Genomic DNA, 25,290 nt, shown 5'->3' with positions numbered 1-25,290 from the left:
ATAACACTTTGATATTTTGGATGGGAGTGTACATCTGTTCACCACTTCGGGAACTAGTTAGATGTGATCTGGTAAAGTCAGCACTCATGTTTCCCATGACTAAGCAGTTCTTCTCCCAAGTAAATACCTAAGATAAACTCCTTCACTTATTCCCAGGAGATGGTGGAAGAATGTTCATAACAGCCCCATTAGTGATGATGACGACGGCAGTGGAAACAAACCAAATGCCTAACGACAAGAAAATAGACAACTTGTGCCCTAGAAATTTATGAAGCTGTGAAAAACGAATTAATTATGACCACACACAAAAAAACCTAGAAGAATCTTAGTAATATAATCCTGAATGAAAACATGTAAATCTCAGAATATTATATAAAACTTGACGCTCTTTTAATAAAGTTCATTAAAAAAAATCTTAACAATTATCAAGAACAAGAGAATGGTAAACTCAACACTCACCACTGTGGTTACCTTGAGTAAGGGCAAGTGGGGGACATGGTTGTGAAGGAAGATACAGTTAAATGTAAGTTATTGTCAGTGTTCTGGTTCTTGGGTCAGATGGTGGTTTCTCGCACATGAAACCATCTGCTTTAACACCATGATTTCATATCCCCCACCCCTCCATGGAGAGAACACTTTTAGGAGGCAGGCCTAAAAGTGACTCAAAGGATGAGCTGGATTCAAGGTCATACCTACTCAGTTTTGTATACCCAGGGCCTATATTCAGTGTTTAATAAAACATAGTTTCAGCAAGATTCCTTAAATGAAGGAAGGAAGGAAGGAAGGAAGGAAGGAAGGAATACACGAGAGAAAAATGTAAAGTTCTTTTGGTTAATATTGAGTGCAATCCAAATAATCATTTACCCTCATATTTTACCCTGCCCTTACACATACTGAATTATGTAATCCATTTCCTAATTAGTTGAAAATAGAAAAAGAACTAACATTCTCCCAGAGTAGTAAATAACTATATAACATTTTTCCATATAGACTATTCCATAATACTCAGCAATACCAGGATGAAATACCAGGCAGAAAATGATTCCAAATCGAATAGAGTACGGAAAAAGCTTTTTAATGCACTTTTTTCAGGCAAAAGAGCTTCAGAAAACATCCATCATTAAGTAGTGTTACAAATGGCACTTTTGGCTACATTAGAGAAGTAGATATGAGTCCCATGTGTTTTCTCTGATAGGTTAATAGTAGAGCAACTTTATAATGCAACCCTTTCTTAGGATAAAAAGTGGCTAATTTGTGCTAAAAGACAGGAAATGCTATAAACGTAAAGTCATTGTTTTAAAAATTTAACATTTATTTCACTCTATACAATCTATTTTCATATTTCAATTTTAAGTATTCTGCTATAATTCTTAAGAAAGGAAAACATAAATTCAACCTAATTTAAAAATAAACATATATATTAAGTACATATATTAATGCATTTAACAATATCATAGGTAACTTTGATGATGAATTTCATTTTGGTACGCTGTAGATTTGTCCTTTTGGTGTTGAACTGAGGAAAAGCATATGACACCTGAAATCCTACCATAAATGGCTAAAACAATGGTATCAATGGACTCTAACCAGTTGGCAAAACTGAAACATTCCAGAGTTATGCTGATCAAAAATGAAACAGGATTAATACTCAACAGGAGAGAATAGTTAATGTCAGTTTAAAATGGGTCTTGAAAGTAGGTTATTGCCACAAATATTTGAAAAGAGTATTTGGAAATGTGAGACTCCACTTTGAACTGAAAGCAATGATTTTTAGTTGCTAATTGCCACCACCCCAGTGCATTCACCTTTTATAAGATGATATGAAGCTGACTGCATCTCATCTACTCAAACGTGGATATCTTCTTCCTGTCACCCATCATTACTCAACTAGTCCCCCTATCAGTTTATGCAATTATTTATCAGAGATTAATAATAAAACACCACACAATAGGACCAACCCAAAAGGCAACTGCATTTTTCTCTCTACAGCAGAAATAACAAACATGGCTTTCAAATTTGCACTGATAGCACATATTATGCTAACGAGGAAACAAAAAAGATTTCCACCTCCATCACAGAAACATGAACACATTACACAAACACCTGAAAAATCAAAGTGTTTTCTCTGGGAACAAAGAAAGCCATTTCAGGGATTCTCAGTGAGTGAAACCACACACACTGATAAACACACACACACACACACACACACACACACACACACACACACACACAGGAAATAAAAGCTCTTAGAAATATTGTTTACTGTTAATTTAGAATAATTCTTGGTGTTATATTCAGGAACGAAGTTCCTAAATTTTAAAGCAATTCATCTGTTAAAATATCACACAAAATACTTTTTTTAATGATACGATTTAACAACCCAAGGCCTGAGTCAGTTAAAATGTATGCCCTTCACCTTCATGGGTACATGGTGCCCCTTGCATTTTATGAATACCCCAGAGCCAAAGGCCTAGCTTCGCCATACTTGCATCCACCACAGAAAGCTATCTTGTAAAGGACATGTCATGGGAGGGCAGAAGACTGATGTCTAGCCCAGGCTCCAGCCTCAACAAGCCTCATGAGTTGGGCGTGGCCCCTGATCATTCCATACTGCAATTTCCCCATCAGCAGAAGATTAAACTGCTGTCTGTGGCTCCGTGAGGCACTATCATTTCAGGACTTTCCAACTTTGAAGTTTTCATTAGGCACTGGGCTTTCTTCACAACTTCCTATCAAACTTCTACCCAGTGTTTGGTCAGTTATTTGCGTCTCGCCTTTCAATAACTAGGTAACTTCTTAGGTCCTTTATTCCATGAATGGGGAGTGCCTACTCTTGGTGGATTAAAAGTAGCCACAAATTCTCTGCAGCTCCTCCCATTAAAGGTAGATCTATTTCCCACCTCTTGACTCAGAGCTAGTTTTGCGAACTTGCTTTGACCAACAACATGCTACAGAAGTAACACTGTGACTTTCCAGGCGAGTCCACAAAAGGTCCCACAGTTTTCATTTTCACCTTCTTTGAGCTCATGAGGCCTAATGTGGATGGCTGGGCAGCTGTGGGGAAAGGCCACACGGGGTAGAATGGAGGCACCTCAGCCAGCTGCAAGACACATGCGCTGGGCCATCCCAAACCACAAATGTTTGTGGGAACCCAACCAGCATCACACTGAGTAATGGCTGGCCATCCCAGCAGAGCTCTGCCCAAACTGCCAATCCACAGGATCATGAGCACATAGAGTGTTATAAGCCATGTTTGCGGGTGGTTTGTTGGGCAGCGTGGATAGCTGATACACTACTGTGTCACAAACTGGGCTAGGGGAAGGGAACATTCTGCGGATACTCAGAGTGCAGTTAGGGAGACAGACACATGATGGACCACCTCAAAGCAAATACCAATGCTGTAATTAGAGGGTGTTGATGCATAAGGGTCCATGGGAATTTAGAGAAGGGGAGTCAATCCCAGAACTACGGAGCGGGCAAAGGTTTCTCAGAGAAGATAATATCTAAGGGGAGTTAATTAGACAGATTTTCCCAGGCAAAGAAGGTGAAATAATTTCGGAGAGGAGAAATGTGCAAAGGCTGGAGGGAGCTAACTAGTGCCCCTACAGGAATGGGATCATTCACTTTAATCACATTGTAAGGATGTCAAAAATGGGCTGAAGAACAGCTAAGGTAAAGCTCTCTTGGCCTTCGGTTGAATTATCCGTCATTTGGCCTTTAAACTGAAGGCTATGAGAGCCAAAGGGAAAAATAGTTCCTCCCTTTCTTTCCTTCTCTCCTTCCCTCAGTATTCATTTGACCAAAGATATCAATAACACTCTCCGAATCAAAGAAAGTCTACCTGCAGGAAGGAGGCTGTGTGGAAGACAGACAGGCAGATGCTTCTCTGGTGCTTAGACTGGTTAAAGGGAAGGGATGGTGTATGCCAGGGCCTGAGATGATGCACACTGGGACATGAGTACAAAGTACAGACGGCTGGCAAGAAGAAGCCATTCTTCCTCTTTTGTCACTTAACGAACCCCTGGTCACAGAAAGCGTTTAAGACTCATCTTTTAAAGATGTTATAAAAACTTTTAAAGCTGAACCATAAGGTCTCCCATTTATTAGCTGTGTGGCCTTAGGTACATGACTAAGCTGTCTATGAGTCCTTTCCTCAGATGTAAAATGGAGAAAATGACGATATTGACCTCACAGGTCAGGAGGAATAAGTGACGTATAGTTTTAGCACAGCACTGGATATAAAAGAAGCCCACAACATTAGGTCCCTAAATGGGGAGATGCTCGGGGAGGGACAGTAACACGGGCATTAGCACTGAATAAGCCCACGTTTGAATCTTATGAGTTCTTGCAGCTGTGTGAACATAGAAACTATTTTTAAGTTTGCTCAGACTTAGTTTCCACACTTGAAAAATGAGGGTGATAATACCTATCTTGCAGGGTTTTGATGAAGATTCAAAGAGATCACATATGTTAAGTGCCGTAGCACAAAGCCTGGCATACGGTATAAACACACATACACACATACAGACGATACTAGTTCCCAAACGTAGATCGACAGGACTATTGTTAGACCTTTTATGTTACTTCAAAATCCTGCTCTCTGACTAACGCTACAGATCAGATAAGTTGGATTACCAGAAACATATATATGTAACATCTTTAGCATGGCATGTCCATCCTACCAGTACCAATACATTATGATAACCTATCACAAAAAGAATGGCCGAGGTACAGCATTCATACTTTATTTTGTGAATACGTGATAAGAAAGAAACCTGGTTGTTCAGAATGGAATTTTGTGTTCCCTGACTACCTAATTTGGCACTTTGAGGAATTTCCTCTACACACCAAATTCCCAAATGCATTCTTTTCTAAAACAAAAGAAGAAATGTGCGTATATACAGTGAGTTGAAAAATTACAATGCAAGACGATGTTTGGGTGAAAAATAATCCCACCAAATAAGCAAGACATGTTATGTCCCTAGAATATGTCATGCTAGAAAGCTAGTAAAAATTCAGGCCAATGAAGCAATTTAATTTCAAGTTTTATCACATATGGGCCAAGTCCTAGAACACTTCACTTAAAAAGGGACAACTTCAAAGTGAAATCTTGCCAGAGGCTTGATATGTATATATACAAATTCCTCTGTTTTGACATTCAACATATTCTGGATTAACTCTAGAAGGCTTCTGTAGCTGATTGACAGAACAAAATTATTTAGGGTCAGAAAGAAGTCAGAGCACAAAATTGTAAGTATTATCTCCCTATTTCTCTCACCCATATTATCACGTGGTTTTTGTTTTCTAACTAATGCCATAATTGAGATCATATGTTACAAGTTGATATTAAAGGCAGGAATTAAGAAAAAGCCATTTTTTCAATGGCTTTTAAGCACTTGAGTGCTTTAGAACCTTCTTCAAAATGCTAGTTAACAGGTAATATTCCTTTGGATGCTGCATTATTTGAAGGTTGGTGAGATTCAGATCCTTTAATAAACAGTTCCATGATCATTTTGGTAAGAGAACCATTTAAAATCTGTAATAACTACTCTATTGATTCCTAGGAGGGGATTTTAGCACATTGCTATTTTGGACAGAGAAGCATTTCAACAACTTTCTGCAAACTAAGATTAAAAAAACAACAGGTGAGACCTACATATGGAAATCAAGTAAGGCAATTCTACTATGTAAGAAAATTCCATTTCTCAATGTTTTTTCTATACTGACATAAATTGTTTTGTTTTGTTTTGTTTTAAAGATGATCTACCCGGTTCTTCCACATTCAAACAGTGTACGAAACTCAAATCAAGATGTGTATGTATGGAGAAAAAATTTGTGTGTCCAAAACCATCCATTTGTATGGAAGTCTTGTCATTGCATTGCTTTGTGTTGTCCTGGCTTTGATCATCCTCAGGCCACTTAAGGGCCAGGATGTCCACCTGCTCAGCATTCTAACTCTTCCATGACTTCCATGACGATCGTCCGAGGACCCGTCAGAATCAGATTGCTCACCGTCCGGTAGTCTACATGCAGCACATTGAGCCCATTTACAGAGACAACAAACTGACAGACCTAAAGGAAAGACAAAGAGAAAGTATCTATTATAGCTCCTGGTTTTTCGTAGACCTCTAATAAAGGCACTGTGTATCTCTAATATCTAACGTCTCTTAAAATACCCAACCTTACCCAGCTGGCAACAACAATTTCCAAGAATCTATACTTTTTCTGGAAGGCAGGATAATAGAAAAAAGCATTTGGCTTAGTGTTTTACAAAATTAGGTTTAAATCCTAACTTAACAACTTACTAGCTTAAGCTAGGTATTTAAATTTCTGAGCTTTGTTTCCCTCAACTCTAAACTAGGGAATAATAATAATAATAATAATAATAATGCCTACCTTATAAGATTGTTGTAAGAATTAAACGAAGCAAAGGACATCAAGCTTGTATCGCAGTGCTCTGAACCAACGGAGTATGCAATACGCTTTTATAGTCAGTGTTTATGGCTGCTATTCATTTGGGCTCAATATTTAGGGAGACCCTATGGCCCACTATTCCCAAGATAGTCCTCTTTTACACCAACTGTTCCTGCGTGATTATGTTTTTTTAATGTTTTATTTATTTTTGAGAGAGAGAGAGTGCAAGCAGGGGAGGGGCAGAAAGAGAGGGGACAGAGGGTCTAAAGCAGGCTCTGCGCTGAACTCACAAACTATGAGATCATGACCTGAGCCAAAGTCGTATGCTCAACTGACTGAGCCACCTAGGTGCCCCCTGCATGAATATTAATAATGCCTCCTTTCACTTGCTAAGGTGCCCCATTGAGATGCTAAATTCCACACATCACCCTGTTTCCCATCCTTGTGAAAGTGGATGAGACCAACAAAGATCAACTTTTACACTCAGTATTAGTTAACCTGTGATAGGAGAGAGAATTCTAATAAAAAGCATCATTCAGTAATGAGAGGCCTCTCTGGATATGTCGTAGTGAGCTTGATAGTGATCCACAGGCACAGCCTCAAATGGAGGTACTTCTCTTGAGGTTAGTAGTGACATCAGATGCTGGGCATGATGGTATATCTGTTGTGTGTCTGAAGAGGCAGACATTGGACATATGAGCACTCCAACAGAAAAATGGACGCACAGATCTCCAGCTGTCAGTGATAAGTACATCTAATTAGCAAAACTGAATCCAACAGAATATAAGTCCATATGGTACCCGGTATACAGTAGATACAATATCCCCAGTCCTCAAGGAAGTCTATGTCCTCATCCCTAGAACCTGTGCATAGTTTACACGGCAATGGGGAGTTAGGGTTACAGATAGAACGGGTTGCTAATCAGCTGATTTTAACATCAGGAGATTATTCTGAGTTATTCAGGTGGGCCCAAGGTAACCGCAAGGTTCTTTATGAGAGGGAGACATGAAAGTAAAGGCACAAGAGAAGCAAGAAGTTGGAGAGAAAAGAGGAAGGGGCCAGGAGCCAAGGAATGCAAGTGACCTCTATTAGCTGAAAAAGGCAAGGCAGTGGCTTCTCCCCTCTGAAGCCCCAGAAGGAATGCAGACCTGTGACACCTGTAGACTACTGCCTCCAGAACTAAGGCAATAAAATTTCTTTGTTTTATGCTGCCAAGTTTGTGTTAATTTGTTACAGCAGCAATAGGAAACCAATGTAGTAACTTTATAAATATTCACTGTTGAATGAATTGAATGTATAAATGCATTAAGCAAAAAAGCACAATTTTTCTTGAGTCTGAAGGACTTCTTGCTTCTTATAAATTATCACCTCACTGACTGGGAAAATAAGAGAATAAAAAGGAGGAAAGAAGGGAGAGAAGGTGAGGAGAGGGAAAGGAAAGGAGACTGGCTGAGACTGATTAATGTCTCCCATATCTGTTATTATCATCAAATTTCTTTACAATGCCTGGGTAAATGAGATGCACACCTGATCCCCATTATTTATTAATTAGTTAATTTAATGTTGATAACTCAAAGAATAAAAAATATTAAAACATTTTGAAAATCCCCATTTCCTTTCTGAGTGGGTAATAACAATATAAACTCAAACACTATTAATATAATATAAATTATAGTAAATATTTTATATCTAAAATATATCAATAAAATAAAATATGTAAAATAAATATACAATAAAACACTATTTTTATTTTTATTATTATGTTTTATTTTAGACAGAGAGAGCATGAGTGGGGAAGAGGGGCAGGAGAGAGAGAGACAGAGACAGAGACAGAGACAGAGGCAGAGAATCCTAAGCAGGCTCCATGCTCAGCATGGGGCCTGACATGGGGCTTGATCCCACAACCCTGGGATCATGACCTGAGCCAAAATCAAGAGTCGGATGCTCAACCAACTGAGCCACACAGGAGCCCTTAAAACACTATATTATTAGGTGTAAAAATATCTATACCTGTTACTTAAACCAAAATTGGAAAGTATTAGAAGGCAGCTATATATTTATGGAAAAGATAGGGGATTTGGAACCTAATGATAAGGATGTAAGTCTTTGGCTCCTTTGTTTGATGGCCTTAATCATGTCATTTCTCCTCTATCATGTCTCAATTTACAAAACAGGGTTAGGTAAAAACGCTTATCCCCACAGGCTCAAATTAGGTAATGAAGTTAAAACCTCTTTGCCAATGTCAGGCACTAGACTGCTGGTTTCTATTCACTTCTTTCCCTTTAAAAATACCCACTTCTGGGGCACCTGGGTGACTCAGTGGGTTAAGCGTCCGACTCGTGGTTTCCGCTCAGGTCAGGATCTCATAGCTCGTGGGTTTGAGCCCCGTGTCCAGCTCTGCTCTAATGGCACAGAGCCTGCTTGGGATTCTCTCTCTCCTCCTCTCTCTCTGCCCCTCCCCCAGTCACACTGTCTCTGTCTCTCTCAAAATAAATAAGTAAACTTAAAGACAAAATTTTTTTAAATACCCACTTCCTTTGTAGTCACATGCAAAACAAAATGAAAATGGACTGTGGCAAGCAGAGTGGTTATTTCCTCAATAAACACTTGCTGTTGTCACGAACCTCAGTATTTTCCACACCCCGACATATATTACCACGGCATCTTTGTATATGAGGAGACCACACCATTACTGTTTTTTCCTTCCCAGTTCCATAAATCTGTCCTTATGGCTTCAGGGCACATCTTGTGCAGGATCAGCAGTTCTCAACCATGGCTGAAGTCATAATCATAATCAAAGTCATGCCCGCAGGTTATAATCCATCCTGAAGTAGGCCACAAGTAATTTGCAGGGCGACCGAGCACTAATTTAATGTTGACATTAGTGGTGCTTTGTTTTTCCTCACCCGGACTACTGATGAGCCAAAGAACGAGAGAAATTCCACTCCCTCCCGATCCAGAGTACTGATTTTAGACCTGGGTCCTTCTTTCCTCCAAAAGGATGAATAGCTGTTTTGTGTTGCCAAATGAGAAGGCAGTAGTTTCCAGGTGAGCCCACACTCCAGCTAACTCTTCCTGGGCTCCTGAAGGTGAGATGTGTCTCTGTATCACCAGGGATCACCTTTAATTTAGCATTTAGTCTCAAGCAGAATTGTATTCCGTCTCTCTCCCATGAGGTTTGTTTGTTTCCTACTAAAAACATAAGAAATTTCCCCATAAAAATCCAGAATCCAGCCTCTCTGGAGCAACCTACAGCTCCAAAAGCACTAGGTCAGAATGGCCACTTGGCAATGGCCAAGTAGGGGCTACCCATACTAGATGGGCACACGTTCTCTAGATGGGCACATCTGCCATGTGTCCTCACCGCTTCCTCTTTTCCTTCCACCTAGCAGACAGACATTTGAGTCCGCAATCCCTGATCTGGGGCCAGAGGGAAAGAGCTGAAGACAGGGGGACTTAGTGCTTCAAGAACTGAAAGATGCCAAATGTCCACCAACTAATGAAAAGAGAAATAAAATTTGGTATATCCGTATAATGGAATATTATTCAGCAATCAGATGGAACCAGTTACATGCTACGGCATGGACGAACCTCAGAATCATTATGCTAAGTGAAAGAAGTCAGTCACAGCAGACCACATCTTGTGTAAGTCCATTTATATTCTAAGTCCAGAATAGACAAACCCACAGAGACAGAAAGTAGATTAGTGGTCGCTTGGGGCTGGGGCAGGTATGGCAGTGGCTGCTAATAAGTACGGGATTTCTAGCCCAAACTGTAACCAACTTGCAGTCCTCGTGTAATGTGGACAAGAAATAAATATTTTATTTTTAAAAAAGCATGGGGTTTCTTTTAGGTGTGGTGAAAATATTCTAAAATTGATTGTGGAAATAGTTGCATAACTCTGTGAATATACCAAAAGTAAGTGAGATATACACTTGACAAAGAAGGCAAATTCTATCTTAATAACGCTGTTCTTCAAAAGAAGAACTGGAGGGAAAGGGGGCTGATATCAGCAGTGCAGAGATCTCTGTGGACTGGAGAGGGTGACTGCAGGATCAGTTCGAAGATGAAGTCTTTTGGACCTCCTGATTGCAGGGGCTCTTGGAGGCTACAGAACTTGAATGGCGGGGGCTGTGTGATTGGGGGGATGAGCATTCAGTGGCCTCTGCTCAGGACCTATGCCTAGGAGTTTAGGGGTAGAAAAGGGCAGCCATCAGGGCCCGCTGGGCAAGGACCACTGGCAACACAATGGTCAGGGCCCATGTTATTGGACTGGCTAAACCCCAGGATGGGGCGGGGGAACCTATAATCCGAAAAGGGAAGGGCCTGGGGCAAGGGGCACCAAAACAATTTTATACTGGTCCTGTTATCAACCTCCGTCCTTGGTGACTTGAACTGCACTTAAGTTTAGAAGAAGGTCATTTTGTTTTGGGGATGCGTGTGTATGTCTGTGCATGTGCTCATACACACACACTCATGCACATGTGTGTATCACCAGGGATCACCTTTAATTTAGCATTTAGTCACACACACACATTTTTAAAATACCAAAGTTTGTGACTGATTTGTTCTTTTATAAAAGAAGGCTGATTCAGGGCTACCCTAGGCATAAAGGCAATCTCATCCCCTGCCTCCCCACATGCTCTCCAGAGTAGTGGAGGGCAGGAGTGGGGACAGAACAAGGGCACCAGGAATCATTCATAGCCGATTAACCCTCTGACCTGTGCGGTCACCTGAGCACCCCTTAAGAACACAAGATTATGTGAAGATCTTCTGTCACAGGGTGATGGGGGGAAATTCTAAGACATCTTGTACCAACTAGTGTGTCTGGAGAACTTAAATGAAATAAAAATTTAAATACCTGAGCCTTTGCCTTCACAAAGCTTACAATTTAGTTTGGGAGGAGATTATTATTGGCAAGGTAAGTTTCAAAGCAGGCAACTTCTCAGTAAGTTCTGTCATTTATTGAAATCCTTTTTTTTTTTTTAAATCAAACTAGCAATCTAAGTACTTCACATACTTTATAAAAAATTCTCCTAATAGCTACAGGTGACATATTTTGGGTTTAGGCCATCCAGGTATCAATTCTGCCAAAAGAAACTTGATAATACTTTTCGAGTATCATGTTCCCCTGCTGTAGGTGATGTGGATGGGAATGCCAACCACAGTGTCCTCCCCTATCCATTGGGTCACCTGACCCCAATATGACCAAATTCTCTCTCCTGGACCATTGAAGCTGGAGTTGAGTCACACAGGAGAGAAAGTTCGTCTGCTCTGGTGCTTAAATCCCCAGATCTGCCCTGGTTGCTACCTTGATCAAGTTTGATTCTCTAGACCTGCATTTCATTCCCTTACATCCTTTATATCCTTATAGTCAACTTCTAGTATGATAGCTGGTTTCTGTCACTGGCCACCCACGATCACCAATACAATCCTTATAAACAAATGGAGTCTCAGAGAGGTTAAATTATTTGCTCAAGGTCACACAACTAAGTGCCACATCTGGAATTTGAACTCCATTTGACTTACAGGTTTATAAAGTACAATGTATAGATGCAAGTTTGGGGAATGCAGAGAAGAGCAGAAGACAAACATGTTTTTTCTCTTCGCTGTAACTGCTAATTAAACAGCCCAGGTCCACTCAGACATCTGTGATATTGATGTTTAGGCTCCCCCAACCTCGAAAGAAGGTTTTCACTCAGTTAACACTGAATAACTCTCTTTGTTTCCTTAAAACCCCGAACGATATGTGAACGTAGATATTTACTTCAACATTTTTTTCCTTGAATGATGAGGGGGAAATAAAAGCCTTCCAAACATTTATCATGCTTGTACTCAAGGGAGTATTTTTGGAATCAGGCTGTTCGTAAAAACGTCATCTCTCCCTAAGTGGTCCCAACAACTGCTGTGGTTCCAGCAGTTCCAATGTCCTGTTACTAAAAATGTACAGAATGATTCAGAAATGCAGGTGGAGGGGCGCCTGGGTGGCACAGTCGGTTAAGCTTCCGACTTCAGCCAGGTCACGATCTCGCGGTCTGTGAGTTCGAGCCCCGCGTCAGGCTCTGGGCTGATGGCTCGGAGCCTGGAGCCTGTTTCCAATTCTGTGTGTCTCCCTCTCTCTCTGCCCCTCCCCCATTCATGCTCTGTCTCTCTCTGTCCCAAAAATAAATAAAAAACGTTGAAAAAAAAAATTAAAAAAAAAAAAAAGAAATGCAGGTGGAATTGTGTAACGTATTCAGTTATAACAGACTTTGAATTAGCATCAACGGTACACTGTGTTTTGCAAATAAACACACATTACAAGTAACACCAGGAAGCATACAGCTTAGGGAAATTATTTCTCTTCTGTATTAAAAAGCACATACGTACAAGCACACAGAACATGCTGACAACCTCTGAAGTCCTACCTTAGGTACATATTACCTCCTACCTGGGGTCAAGGAACTTAGGTGTCCCCCAGGAGGTGGTAAAGCAGAATTTTCTTCTGCTTATAATGATCTTTATCAGATCCATTTGCAAAGATTTTATTTCAATTCTGTCATTTCCCAGTTCATAGAAAAGAGATCAATCCCGAGTTCATGTAGCTGCTCTGAATTCATTTCCTACAAGAAAGATAGTACCTTGACTTTATAAAGAAGGGATATATGAAGGACATTATCCTTAATGAAGAAGTTGAACAACACCTTCATAAGTCACAGGTAAGTCATTTCTGGGATTGAGGGCAGTGGGGAAAAGTCCTAAAAATCACCGTAGGTCCGATAAGAGCTGGCAGGAAGACAGAGGTAGGGACTCAGCACATTTCAGGGTGTGATCAGGTTGGGGTGAATACCTACGCTGGACTCCAGCTTCTCTCTTGATAAGGAGCCAAACCAACTAAATAATTTTGCCTCTGATTCCTATGCTGTGCCTGTCCTGGTAGATGTACGATCACCTTACAGATGACTCGCGTGCCCATGGCATTGTGCAATTGCACACTAGTCCTTGTACGGCAAGAGTTCCATCACAATTATTCAATTGTTATCCAAAGAGGGAGTGTGGTTGGAAAGAAACACTACACCTGTGATTACATAAGTGTCTCCCTACTGCCACGGAAATCTGTATTCACCAAGACACTTGCATCCCTGAAATGACTCCATTCATGTGAAAGCCACTCTAGCTTTTCTCTCTTGTTTTCTTTGTGTTCTTGATGTAGAAAGGATTGGAGGGTAAGACTGCTTCAGGCTTTCCCTCAAGATAACAAAACATTTAGCAAGGCAGGGACCAAAAGAGATAAAGTCTCAATACTATGATTATAATATGATTAATTTATATCAATTTCAAAAGTAGACAACTAACCCGTGGTCTTAGAATTCCTGGCCAGTAGTTTCACGAGTAGTTCATTTTGTGATCAATTGAGATGCGCATAAATAATGCGTTCATTTCCTCTATAATGCAATAAAATTGTTTTACCTTACCTAGTTTACTAGTCATGTGACTTTGGGCAAGTTGCAAATTCTCTGAGTTATCCTTTACTCGTCTGTAAACTGGGGATCAAGTTTATGATGAGAATCAAATCTGATTAAGAACTAAGCCCAGTGTTTAGTATCAGTGAAACATTAAATAAATAATTGGGTTTTCTTTTCTTTCCCTCTTCCCACACAGTCTCTCCCCCTAAACAGCTCAATGAATGCAAATTGTTGAAGACAAACTAACCACGGCATGGCACACACCCAGGAAAGCCCACTTTGGGTTCTAGTTTGGGGGACAGAAGTAGACGTTGAGTTGGCATTATTTATTGAGATGAAATATGAAAAATAAAAATAAATACAAGGTGTCAAGAGAGATTTTTCCCAATCTAAGAGAATCTCACAAGAATAGAGAATCCAGAAACCACCGTAAACAATCAGCATGATTTTAAGGTAAATCGAGTGCGTAATTCAGTTAAGGAATCCCTGGTCCTATCCATAGGATGTTCACTTTAACACAGTTGCTTCAAAACTACAGTAAGCTGACTCAAGATTTGCTAGTTACTTCTACAGAATGAATTCCTTACGTCCATAGAATGCTTTAGGTTTACAAAAATATTCACATTCAGGGGCACCTGGGTGGCTTGGTCGGTTAAGTGTCTGACTTCGGCTCAGGTCATGATCTCACGGTCCGTGAGTTCCAGCCCCGCGTCGGGCTCTGTGCTGACAGCTCAGAGCCTGGAGCCTGTTTCAGATTCTGTGTCTCCCTCTCTCTCTCCCCCTCCCCTGTTCATGCTCTGTCTCTCTCTGTCTCAAAAATAAATAAACGTTAAAAAAAAATTTTTAAAAAAAACAAAAATATTCACATTCAGCAAGGATAAAACTTGGGAGTTTTAGATGCTGCCATAGTCAGTAAGTTGTGTGTCTGTAGTTAGTGCATAATAGCCTTGAAAGCAGAACATTGTTCTTGGGGGAAAAAAAAAAGATATGCAGCTGTATGTTCAGTCTCATAAATCTCTCCACCAAATATGCAACTGGCTGGAGAGTGAGTGGTGTAGGAGGAGGCAGAGATCCAGTTCCTGGACAAACACTGGATTCTCTCTCCAGAGAATGAGTTTTCCTCTAAGCTTTATGCATTTCAGTAAGCTATACCGCTGGCTATGGGGTGTCCCCAAAGAACACACTGTGCTATTAGCCTTGAAGGAAAATCAACCATGTATAAGAATGACCTTCACAATAAAACAACAACAACAAAAAGCAGCACTTGGGAACGTGTGTTTCAAATTGAGAAGTTCAAAGTGCCGGCTGGTTTCACACAGAATCTGCCCCCTTCCAGCCCAAATGGACCAAAGGTCAGCTTCAGAGGCAGGCTCGCCCTTCGTCCACTTTGCTCAGTGTGCAGGGGAGGGGTCAGTCAAGGGGGACTATGGTGTCCTTACTGGAGGGGGAGGGGCGCCTGGGTGGTTCAGTCGGTTAAGTGTCAGACTCTTGATTTCAGTTCAGGTCATGATCTCACGGTTTGTGGTTCAAGCCCCCCATCTGCCTCTGCACTGATGGCTCAGAGCCTGCCTGGGATTCTCTCTCTCTCTCCCTCTCTCTCTCTCTCTCTGCCCCTCCTCGCTCATGCGCTCTCTTCCCTCTCTCTCTCTCTCTCTCTCAAAATAAATAAATAAACTAAAAAAGAAAGAATTAAAGGAGGGAGAGATATGGGGAACTCGGGTTCATTCCACATAACTTAGATTCCAAAAGTTAGGACAAAAATTTGCCTTCCGGGGGGTTCCCTTCAGAGATGGGGATAACGATCAATGGAGGATTTGTGACCTGCCCTAGTGGCTTCGTCACTTTCCCACATGCAGCTCTTGATTGCACTGGGACCACTTCCAAGATCTGCTTGTGCTGAGGACAGACAGCACACTCTTCACCTGGTGTTTCCCCAAGGCTATAGGAAGTGTTCAGGCACTGAAGAGAAGCGACATACACACATCACAACCACAAGATCCCCTGGACTTCCTTTACTACTGAAGGAAAGCAATCTGTCATCCGGGAGCCTTCGTACCATAGGGGATATGCAAATTATCGCTCCTACCCCCGTCTTACAAAGTTGGCTTACACTGTAGGTACAGAAAGTTCCTTAGAATTCCACGTAACTGTGAACTGGGGCTTGCAGCAGCAGCAGCACACTTTCAGTGCATGTACTAACTCCCACGGGAGCTCATGGCTAAAAGGAAAGAGGCTCCAGAAGGTCAGACTTCCTCCCTGACCCCAAATTCTTTCCTACACAGGAAACTTTTACCCAATTAGCTGTTTGCCCTTAGGATTTTTTTTTTTTAACTATTAGGCACTTACACCCAGAAATTATTATGTTTTTTTTCTGGATTGTGCTAAAAAGCAAAATTGATAGAAAGGTTTTAGAAGACAGATTACTAAATGAGAGGCAGTACACACTAAGATTATTCATCAGGCAAATAATTACATTACAACTTTGTTTCCACAAATGCAATAATACATTGTTTCACTCCTAGGGGGTGACCTGTAGTGTCTTGGGGGCATTGTCTAACCTTGAAGAGTGACCTACAGTCTCATTCTTTTTATTCTAACTCCAAGGTGGTGCTGCTATGATCTGAGCTAAGAACAAAATTGTGCGTGCGTGTGTGTGTGTGTGTGTGTGTGTGTACTTTGCAGAGACAACACAGGTTGCCATCTAGTTGGTAGTGTTTTGGTGGGAAAAGTAAAAGGGTTATAAGGAGGACTTAGATGGACAACCTCTTTTTGCACGTGTTATCTGGACTAAGTAACCTTAGACCTTCTTTGTCACGGCTAATGGGAGCTGACCACCCCCAAGGAAGGGAACTATGCTTCTGGTTTCTACTCTAGAATGTCTTCCTTATTCTACCAGTCCCTGGGGCTATAGATGGGACCAAGCAATCTGTGGGCCAGGGGAAGGGGTGCCAGTCAGCCTGCTCAGGACTGTCTCAGTTTAGGAACTTGTGCTGAAGGATCTAGGGAGGTTCCACGCTGATTTGGCTAAAGTTTGGGAGTAAAGCCCCCCTGCCTCCCGCCTCCCATGGTCTAGCAATAAACAGGAGGCATGGCCTGCGTGTTATACTCTGGCTCATAATAGAACTGTCTGGATTTGAAGACTGGGGTTCCCTCTAGTATCTCCATCCCTGGAGAAACACCTAATGCCTGGCAGAGGAGGCAACAGCCTTTGCCAAGATTAGCCAGTTGGAGAAGTTGAACACCAGAAAAGTAAAATAATCTCAACACATGTGAAAGGCACCATGATAAAAAGAGTTAGAGTGGGAGACAGCCAAAGCATAAGAGACTCTTAAAAACTGAGAACAAACTGGGGGTTGATGGGGGGTGGGAGGGCGGGGAGGGTGGGTGACGGGTATTGAAGAGGGCATCTTTTGGGATGAGCACTGGGTGTTGCATGGAAACAATAAATTTCATATATTAAAAAAAAAAGTTAAAAAAAAACCTAGAAGGAAAAAAAAAAAAAAAAAAGAAAGGCACCATGATATAATGGAAAGACCTAGGGTTCTGGAACCAAACAGACCTGGGTTAGTTTGGTTTTTGGCTCTGCCATTTTCTTGCACAACCAGAGGCTAGGACACAAACTCTGACAGTGTCAGCTATAAAACATAGCTAATCTCCAGCTTATAGGGATGTGACAAAGATCAGAGAGATGATACATATGAAGCAATTATCACTGTGCCCAGCATGATGTCCAACAAAAATGGGTTCCTTCCTCCTCTTATCTCTAAAGAACATACTAGACATTACATTACATTTCATGGTCTACGCTCTTGTGCCAGCTCCTACCCCTGTGCGTCTTTACTCTAATGCTAAACTACTGGATTCTGAGCCCGGACTAAACTCCTCTGCTAAGTCTTTATGCAAGAAAGTGATTAATTTATAGGTTAACCCTGGAAAATGGACTTGGATTCTGAGCATTCAGAAATGGTCCAGGAAAGCGTTCCAGATGGCCGTGGCCAGTTTGGTCATATTCCTTCTGTCTTTCATAAAGTCCCTGCAATGAGCCATGTGGTGTACCAAAGCAGAGTTTGCTAGAACAAGGTGTTTGTTGGTTTGTTTTTTAAGGCTGGAGGGCGGAGACCAAACACAGGACTCCTATTTTAAATACTTCCTCTGCCTTGGTTCCCTGCCCCCAAGGAACCAGAGGGAAGAAAGAGATCATTTTTGCTCACGGAGGCCGTGGTAGAAACAACCTCACTCTCTCTGTACATAATTCAACTCCATACGCAGTAGCAAGGACCAGGTACAAGTCCTTGAGGGCATCCCCCCACCAGCTGACGAGGTCATAGTCTTCCAGAGATTTCATCACCAGCTTCCTGAAAACAGCCTCATTCTAGAACCTTTAGAAATGAAAGTTCAGGCCACCCAACCAGAAATAAAGGTTTGGGAACCATATGTCACTGAGGTATGTGCTGAGGGAATACATACGGAAAACGTATTTTTTTCCAGCAATTTCTCTGTATATATCCTATTTCCACAAGATCAGAAGCCCCTGACAAGAATGACTTCAAACTCTCCACAGGGTCTGAGACAGGTAAGTTGTGTTCCACACATGGGCCTGTAGCCCAGGATTCCGGCATACACAGAAATGGGGACCCCTGGTCACTCTGCTTCTTCCTTAGCTAGCTAAGGCAGGAGACGATAATGACAAAGATACGGTGTGTGCCTGGTCCCGATCACTCTGGCTCTGTGAAGTGGAGTTTGACCTCCTCAACCCCAGCTGTGGGTATGGGCAGGTGGCCACCCCACCCAGAACACAGTTTAGTTAGGGTACCATGATCCCACTGTGGTAACACAGCTGGTCACACGTAGCCATGACAAAGGCCGCCTTTTCCTTTGAGGTGCAGAGGGGCTCTGTGGGCCCTCCTTATGCAGATCTCTGGCTTTCTCCACCCCAGCAAAAGAGCCCCATTCAAAAACCCTGCTTTGTGAACTTCTCCTCAGCACACACTTCTGCCAAATCTGGGTGGCTCTTCTAGGTGAAGAAAAGGGGGGGTGGGGTGGGGAAGTAAACATTTTCTCCTGAGCAGAGAAACATCCATCTTTTAAAACTAAAGACTCAAAGTATATTTGAATTAAAAAGAAATTAACCTCCACCACCTTAACCTTTCCTTGGGACAGTGTGCAATATATTTTCCTTTTCTTTCAAAAAGCCTCTACTGCTCACAGAGAGCAAAACACAGCAGAATCTTCCCATGGTAAAAGGCCACAGCTGTTCACTGGCAGCCTTGCCATCAAATGGGGCTAAAGCCCCATCCTGAAATTCCACCCTAGGTATGGGGCATGCAACAAGAGCCGTGTTTTAGCCTGACAGGGAGGGGAAGCTGGGTTTCTTGGATGCCACACGGCACCGCTGTAATGATTCGAAGCAGCTAAGAAGACAGCATGAGGAATAAGTGCTCGAAAAAGCGTTAACTGAGGTTTGGGGACTGCTTCTTGGCTTGTTTTGCTTTGGGCAAATTCTGATATCAAGTGGAGCTAATCCATTTCCAAATGTACTTGTAACTGATACACTGCAAGGCAATACCTCAATGCCCAAAGTACACCATCCAAATGCCTTCGCGGCGTATTGCGAAAACAAACTACGGAACACTGTCTTCCTTTGAATTTGAGGCGTGAAAATCACGGCAGCCCCTTATCTAACCACATGAAGGAATTATGAAGCATTATATCCATCTTTTATGGAGTCTGGGTGATAGTTCTCACCCTTGGCTGTTACACATTAAAGTCACTTGGGAGTTTCCAAAAGGCGCCGATGTCTAGGCCTCTCCCCACACTAACTGTGTCCGTATCTTTGGGTATTTTTTGAGGAGTTTCCCAGGTGACTCTGATGTACAGTAAGGCTGGAGAAACACTGGTCTGGGCATTAATTCAAGGATCTTTGTGTCCTTGCCTATGGCTTGTTTTAAACAAGAAGTTTCTATGCAAGCCCAGCTCCCCGAAATGGAATTCATGGTACACGAAGAGCAGCAATTCACTTCTCACTTGGCCATGAACAGCTTGCTTGGGTCTCGATCTTCTTACATGTAAAATGGAGGTTATAACACATCCTCACTTCTATTTCAGGAAGTTGTGAGAGTCCAATGAGAACAGTAAGTTTCTGGTACACGTTTTACAAAAGCTAGGCACTATTATTATAATCAGCATTATTAAACATAGTTGACCATAGGATAAACTCAAACAGCCCAAATCATTTTAGCTACTAAAATGACTATGATGGTAGGGGTGGGGAGCAGGAGGGATGGAAATAGTATTAATTGGGTGACGTTGATACACCACACACATTTATTGGTGTGATCAGTTCCTAGTTCAGGTTATCTCACTTAACCCTGGGTAAGTCACTTCATTTAGTTGGGCCTTAACTATATAATGAGAAGGTTAGACTGGGAGATTCTTATCCTGGGGTCCATGAACAAGTTTTAGACAATCTGTGAACAACAACAAACTATGTACAAATCTCTCTCTCTCTCTGACTCTCTCTCTCTCTCTCTCTCTCTCTCTCTCTCACACACACACACACACACACACACACACCCCATTATTTTTCTGGGAAGAGAATCCCATAGCTGTCACTGAATTCTCAAAGAGGCATATGACCCCAAGATAATGTTAAGAATAAGCAGAAATCTTTCCAGCTCTAAGTTTCTAATTATTAATAGAGAAAATAATACCTACCATTGGTGTTGGAAATTCAACAGACATTTACGTAATGTTGAATTTCAAACACATGTCATCTACAAAGCTACTCAATGGAAATCCTTGATGAGAGCCAAGAATAAAAGATGAATCAATAAGCAGTAATCGTTGCCAATTGCTGTTGTCACCTCCCAGAAGTCAAACTGATTTGAAGGTGCTATCAATCACAGAAGACCCATAAAACGAGGACTGGCCTAGAGAGGTCCTGTGGGGTCTGAGCATCCTTGGTCTCTGCCAGTCAGAGGCTCTGCAGATCCTGCGTGGTACTGATGAAAGAAATCTGTATTTACATGGGGGCTGGAGGACAGGTGGAGCAGAGACTAAAGTCTTAGGGCAGAGAGAGACACATCTAAATTTTGGGACTTGACTAGAACAAGCACTTGAACCAGTGTCACACAAAACCCAGAATGAGGAAAAACCAGATACTAAAGCCCTGAGTGGAACAAGGTGTCTAATGAGGCTCAGAACAGACCTTGCTGGAGGCTATCTGCAGTCACATCATTAGGGACAATGCTTGCTATCATGAGACACCAGTGTTCATGCTCTGGGGCTTCCTGCTGACAGAAAACATTCACTCAGGAGCCCAGCTCAAATTCAGTGTCAGACTATATCCTAAAGATCAACAGATTTGGGTTGCTCAAATCCTTGGGATACAGAAAGTTCCGAGAGGAGGACATGGTTTTTTGCCTAGTTCCCGAAGCTCAGCCCTTTCACTTTTAAACATTTTAGTGATTTGAATTTCTTACTTGGCAAGAATGCCGTCTATCAGTATCATGGTACTGGATGACACAGCTATTCAGTAAGAACCAAGGCAGAGTGGCCCCACATGCAATATTATGCTTCTGTCCACAGGATTATCTAAAGCCCTGTGTTATTAATGGTTATTTCTGGCTTATATCTTCTCTGGATATAACCAGTTCCACACATGTACAATAACGATTCCAAAGCATATGATCTACATCTGGGCATATCTGAATTCAAATACAAGTATTCACCACAGGCAAAATTCTTAATCCCTCAAAACCTCATTTGTTCCTATCTACAAAAATGAAGACAATACTTCTGTCCTAGGACTGTAATTATACAAGATAGAGCAGAGATCATGCACCTAGCATGGGGCCTAGCATGTACGGTCACTCAACAAATATTGCTTTAATTTATCTTAGAACTGTTTTCACTTTTCTCCATTAAACCTACTGAAAGGGTGGGACATGTGCCCAAAAATGTTAAATGGAAAAATATTTTCTCATGCAAATATGTTCAGTGCTGACTGCCTCAGTATCTGACTGAAATAATATATTGTCTAGACATCCACCGATATGCTCAAATTCTTTTAAAAAATAAAAATGAGTACCAACTTAGTTTCAGGCAAGATGCTAGGGATTTTCACATGATTTAACTTGTTGCTGCTGGTCGGTAGTACATTTTATGTTTGTCCTTCTAGTGTAGAATATAAAGATGGGTCTCTGGTAATCAATTTCCAAGAATTCTATTTAGTATCTTAGAAATAGTAGGAGTTGAATAAATGAAATCCAATTAACTGAGATTTTTAAAAATTACTTTCAGTGCCTATTAGGGATCATATGGTGAGCTAAGTGCTAGAATGAAATCCCACTGGCTACCTGCCACTCTAAAAAAGATTTTTTTTATTCTAGGAAAGCAGAGACAGTGCCTAGATCAGAGTCTCCACTGTCCCTGGCCACAGAAATTAATTTATTGACTCAAAAAATAAGTCAGTTTTATTGGGCATGCCATAAAAAAAAAAAGAAGAATTAGATGCTATCCCCGCACTCATAGAGCATGTATCCTAGACGAGGGTTAAAAGAAGACAAATACATATCTGTGAAGAAAATAAGTAGGGAGGTAAGAAGGGAGAAATGAGGGGCTCTGGCAGATACTGTGGGTTTCACCCTCCCTACCTCTCTTTCTCTTGCCCTATAAAAGTTAAAATACTCAAATTCTCAGCACCCCTGGAAACAATCAAACCACACAATTCCAGTCATTGAGATGTGGGTAAAAATGCTGCAAAGACTTTCCATCCCAACTAAAGAGAAGGAGACATGTAAGGTCAAGTGTAAAAAGATAAGGAGGGCTAGTAAGTGATGAATACTAAGGAAGGCACTTGTGATGAACACTGGGTATATTATGTAAGTGACGAATCACAGAATTATAGGCCTGAAATCAATATTGCACTGCATGTCAACTAAAAAAATAAATTAAAAATAATAAACAAACAAACAAACAAATAAATAAATAAAAGATAATGAGGGATCCTGTGAAAAGCCATAAGAGAATTCTAGGAGGAAAGAATGGCAAATGCAAAAGCTCCAATAGAGAGAAAACATTCACTAGTTTGAGGAACTAAAAGGGGATAATGGAGGTGAGCAAGGAGGTACGATTTGAAAGACAGGTGGGGGTCAGATCATGTGGGACTGTGTCAGCCACAGTAAGTCTTTTAGATTTCATACTGAAAGCAATGCAGAAGCAATTGCTTCAAGGATCTCAAGAAAGAGAGTGGCAGAACCAGATTTTCTTTGGTTGCTAGACGGGGAACAGATGATAAGGCTGTAAGAATACATGTAAGGAGACCAATTAGGGCCACAGTAGTCCTGGTGAGAGATGACAGTGGTTGGGATTTGGGGACATGAAGACAAACAGATGCATCTGAAATACATTTTGGAAGTATCTTGAATTGGAGGAAGAAGAGAAAAGCAAGCATGACTTGTAGGTTTCTGGCCCAAGCAGTTGGGTGGATGGCAATATTTACTGAGATGGAAGAGACTGGAGGAGGAATAGGAATGTGCAAAACAAAGCATTCCATCAACTCAACATCCATAATTCTTGTTTCAGTGATACGACCCTCTGCCAAACGGATGTTTTCCCATTTTGCTCTCCATCATTTTACTTTCACAGGCTCTCCCCTGAGAACCACAAGCTGTAACACTAACAACATCTGATTTCATCTGGGAGATGAATTCCACTAGTGGGTGGAATTAAGAGACTCTGAAGCTAAAGGCAAAATGAGGGACTCAGCACATGACTTTCCAGAGTTCACCATGAAATTCTGAAAAGGAACAAAATGTGTAAAAATTTGCATCTGAGACCCCAAGTCTTTCATCACAGTTTAAATTAAATATTTGTGTGAATCATTAGTGTCTTCCTTGTCACTAGACCTGAAGCTGTATGAGGCCAAAACCTCACTGATTTTGCTCACCACTGGATCCCCAAAGGGCACCATATGCAGTAGGCACTCAGTAAACATTTGCTGAAGGACATTTGTACAGATTTTTTCTGGTCAATGACAGACACTATTAGTTGTCCTCCAGTATCCATTGTCCCTTCCCTCTTTCTTAATAGAACCTTCACTTTTTCTTGGGCACATGACCACTATTAGTTTCTTAGGGCTACCATAACAAATACCAAAAACTAGGTGGTTTGAAACAACAGAAACTCATGGTCTCATAGTTCTGGAGTCTAGAAGTATGAAATTAAGGTACCAGCAAAGCCATGCTCTTGCCAATGGCTCCAGGGGAAAATTCTTCTTTGCATCTTCTAACCTCTGGTGGTTGCTGAAAATCGTTGACATCCACTGGCTTATAGATGCATCATCCAGTCACATGAACACCTTCTCCTTGTATGTCTTCATTCTGTATTTCTTCTGTGCATATGAATCCCTATCTCCAAATGTCTCCTTTTTATAAGGACACCAATCATGGACTATGGCCCAACCTAATGATCTCATCTTAACTCAATTACTTCTGTCAAGACTCTATTCCCAAATAAGGTCACATTCTCAGGTACTGAGGACTAGGACTTTAATGTATCTTTTTTGGGGGGACAATTCAACCCCTTATAGTCATTCAGAATAAACAACATTTCCCAGATTTCCTTGTATCTAAGTGCAGCCATGTGTGGTTATGTTCTAGCCAAAGGGATATAAACAGAATAACCTCCAAGAAATATCATGAAAGGAGGAATAGTGCCATTCTCCTTCCCTTTTTCCTTTATGGACGGCTGGAATGCAAACCTAATGGTTAAAGTCCCAGTAGCCATCCTAGACCTTCAAGTGACCTTGGCAATGGAAACCGAGCAAAGTCAAAATACAAAATAGGAATCAGAGACCACAGAGACATATCTCAGCCTTGGACTGACTTCCTTTTAGCTTGTATATGACAAAGAAATACTAGTCTTGGTGGCTAGCCTGGGAGGCTCAGTCAGTTGAGTGTCAGACTCTTGGTATCTACTCAGGTCATGATCTCATGGCTTCATGGGTTTGAGCCCCACATCAGGCTCTGGGAGCAGGGAGCCTTCTTGGGATTCATTCTCTCTCTCTGTCTCTCTCTCTCTCTGCCCTCCCCCACTTGTGCTGTCTCTCTCAAAATAAATGAATAAACAAACAAAAAGAAATACTAGTCTTAACCACTGTTTTGAAGAGTTTTATGTCACTCATAAAGAAACCTAATTGTAACTGATCTAAAGCCCCAACCTGTGGAATCTTCTGTAAATCATATAAGAGTGGAGACAGTGAAGACAGTATTATATTTATCCTTACTTCTCAAGATACTTGCATTGGTCATGGGGAAATTCAGGAGTGTGGCTTTAGAAAGAGATGCTCAGCCTTGGTAAGGGTCTTTTTTTTTTTAATATAAATTCTAGTTAGTTAACATGCAATGCAATATTGGTTTCAGGAGTAGAA

General features: G+C 41.3%; 1 protein-coding gene across 1 annotated transcript in view; it reads right to left on the bottom strand.

Moving 5' to 3' along the window:
- Positions 1 to 1,054: 1,054 nt before the first annotated feature.
- Positions 1,055 to 25,290, bottom strand: part of DEPTOR (DEP domain containing MTOR interacting protein) — a 135,055-nt gene continuing 110,819 nt past the window's right edge. The window contains exon 9 of the mRNA XM_019459947.2: positions 1,055 to 6,072. Within this exon, the coding sequence (XP_019315492.1) occupies positions 5,944 to 6,072 (129 nt within the window). The 3' untranslated portion in view covers positions 1,055 to 5,943. The remainder of the gene's footprint in view (positions 6,073 to 25,290) is intronic.

Source organism: Panthera pardus, unplaced genomic scaffold, assembly GCF_024362965.1.
Source record: "Panthera pardus isolate Hobbes unplaced genomic scaffold, ASM2436296v1 HiC_scaffold_7, whole genome shotgun sequence".
Classification (NCBI taxonomy): Eukaryota; Metazoa; Chordata; class Mammalia; order Carnivora; family Felidae; genus Panthera; species Panthera pardus.
This window is presented reverse-complemented; position numbering and strand designations above follow the sequence as displayed.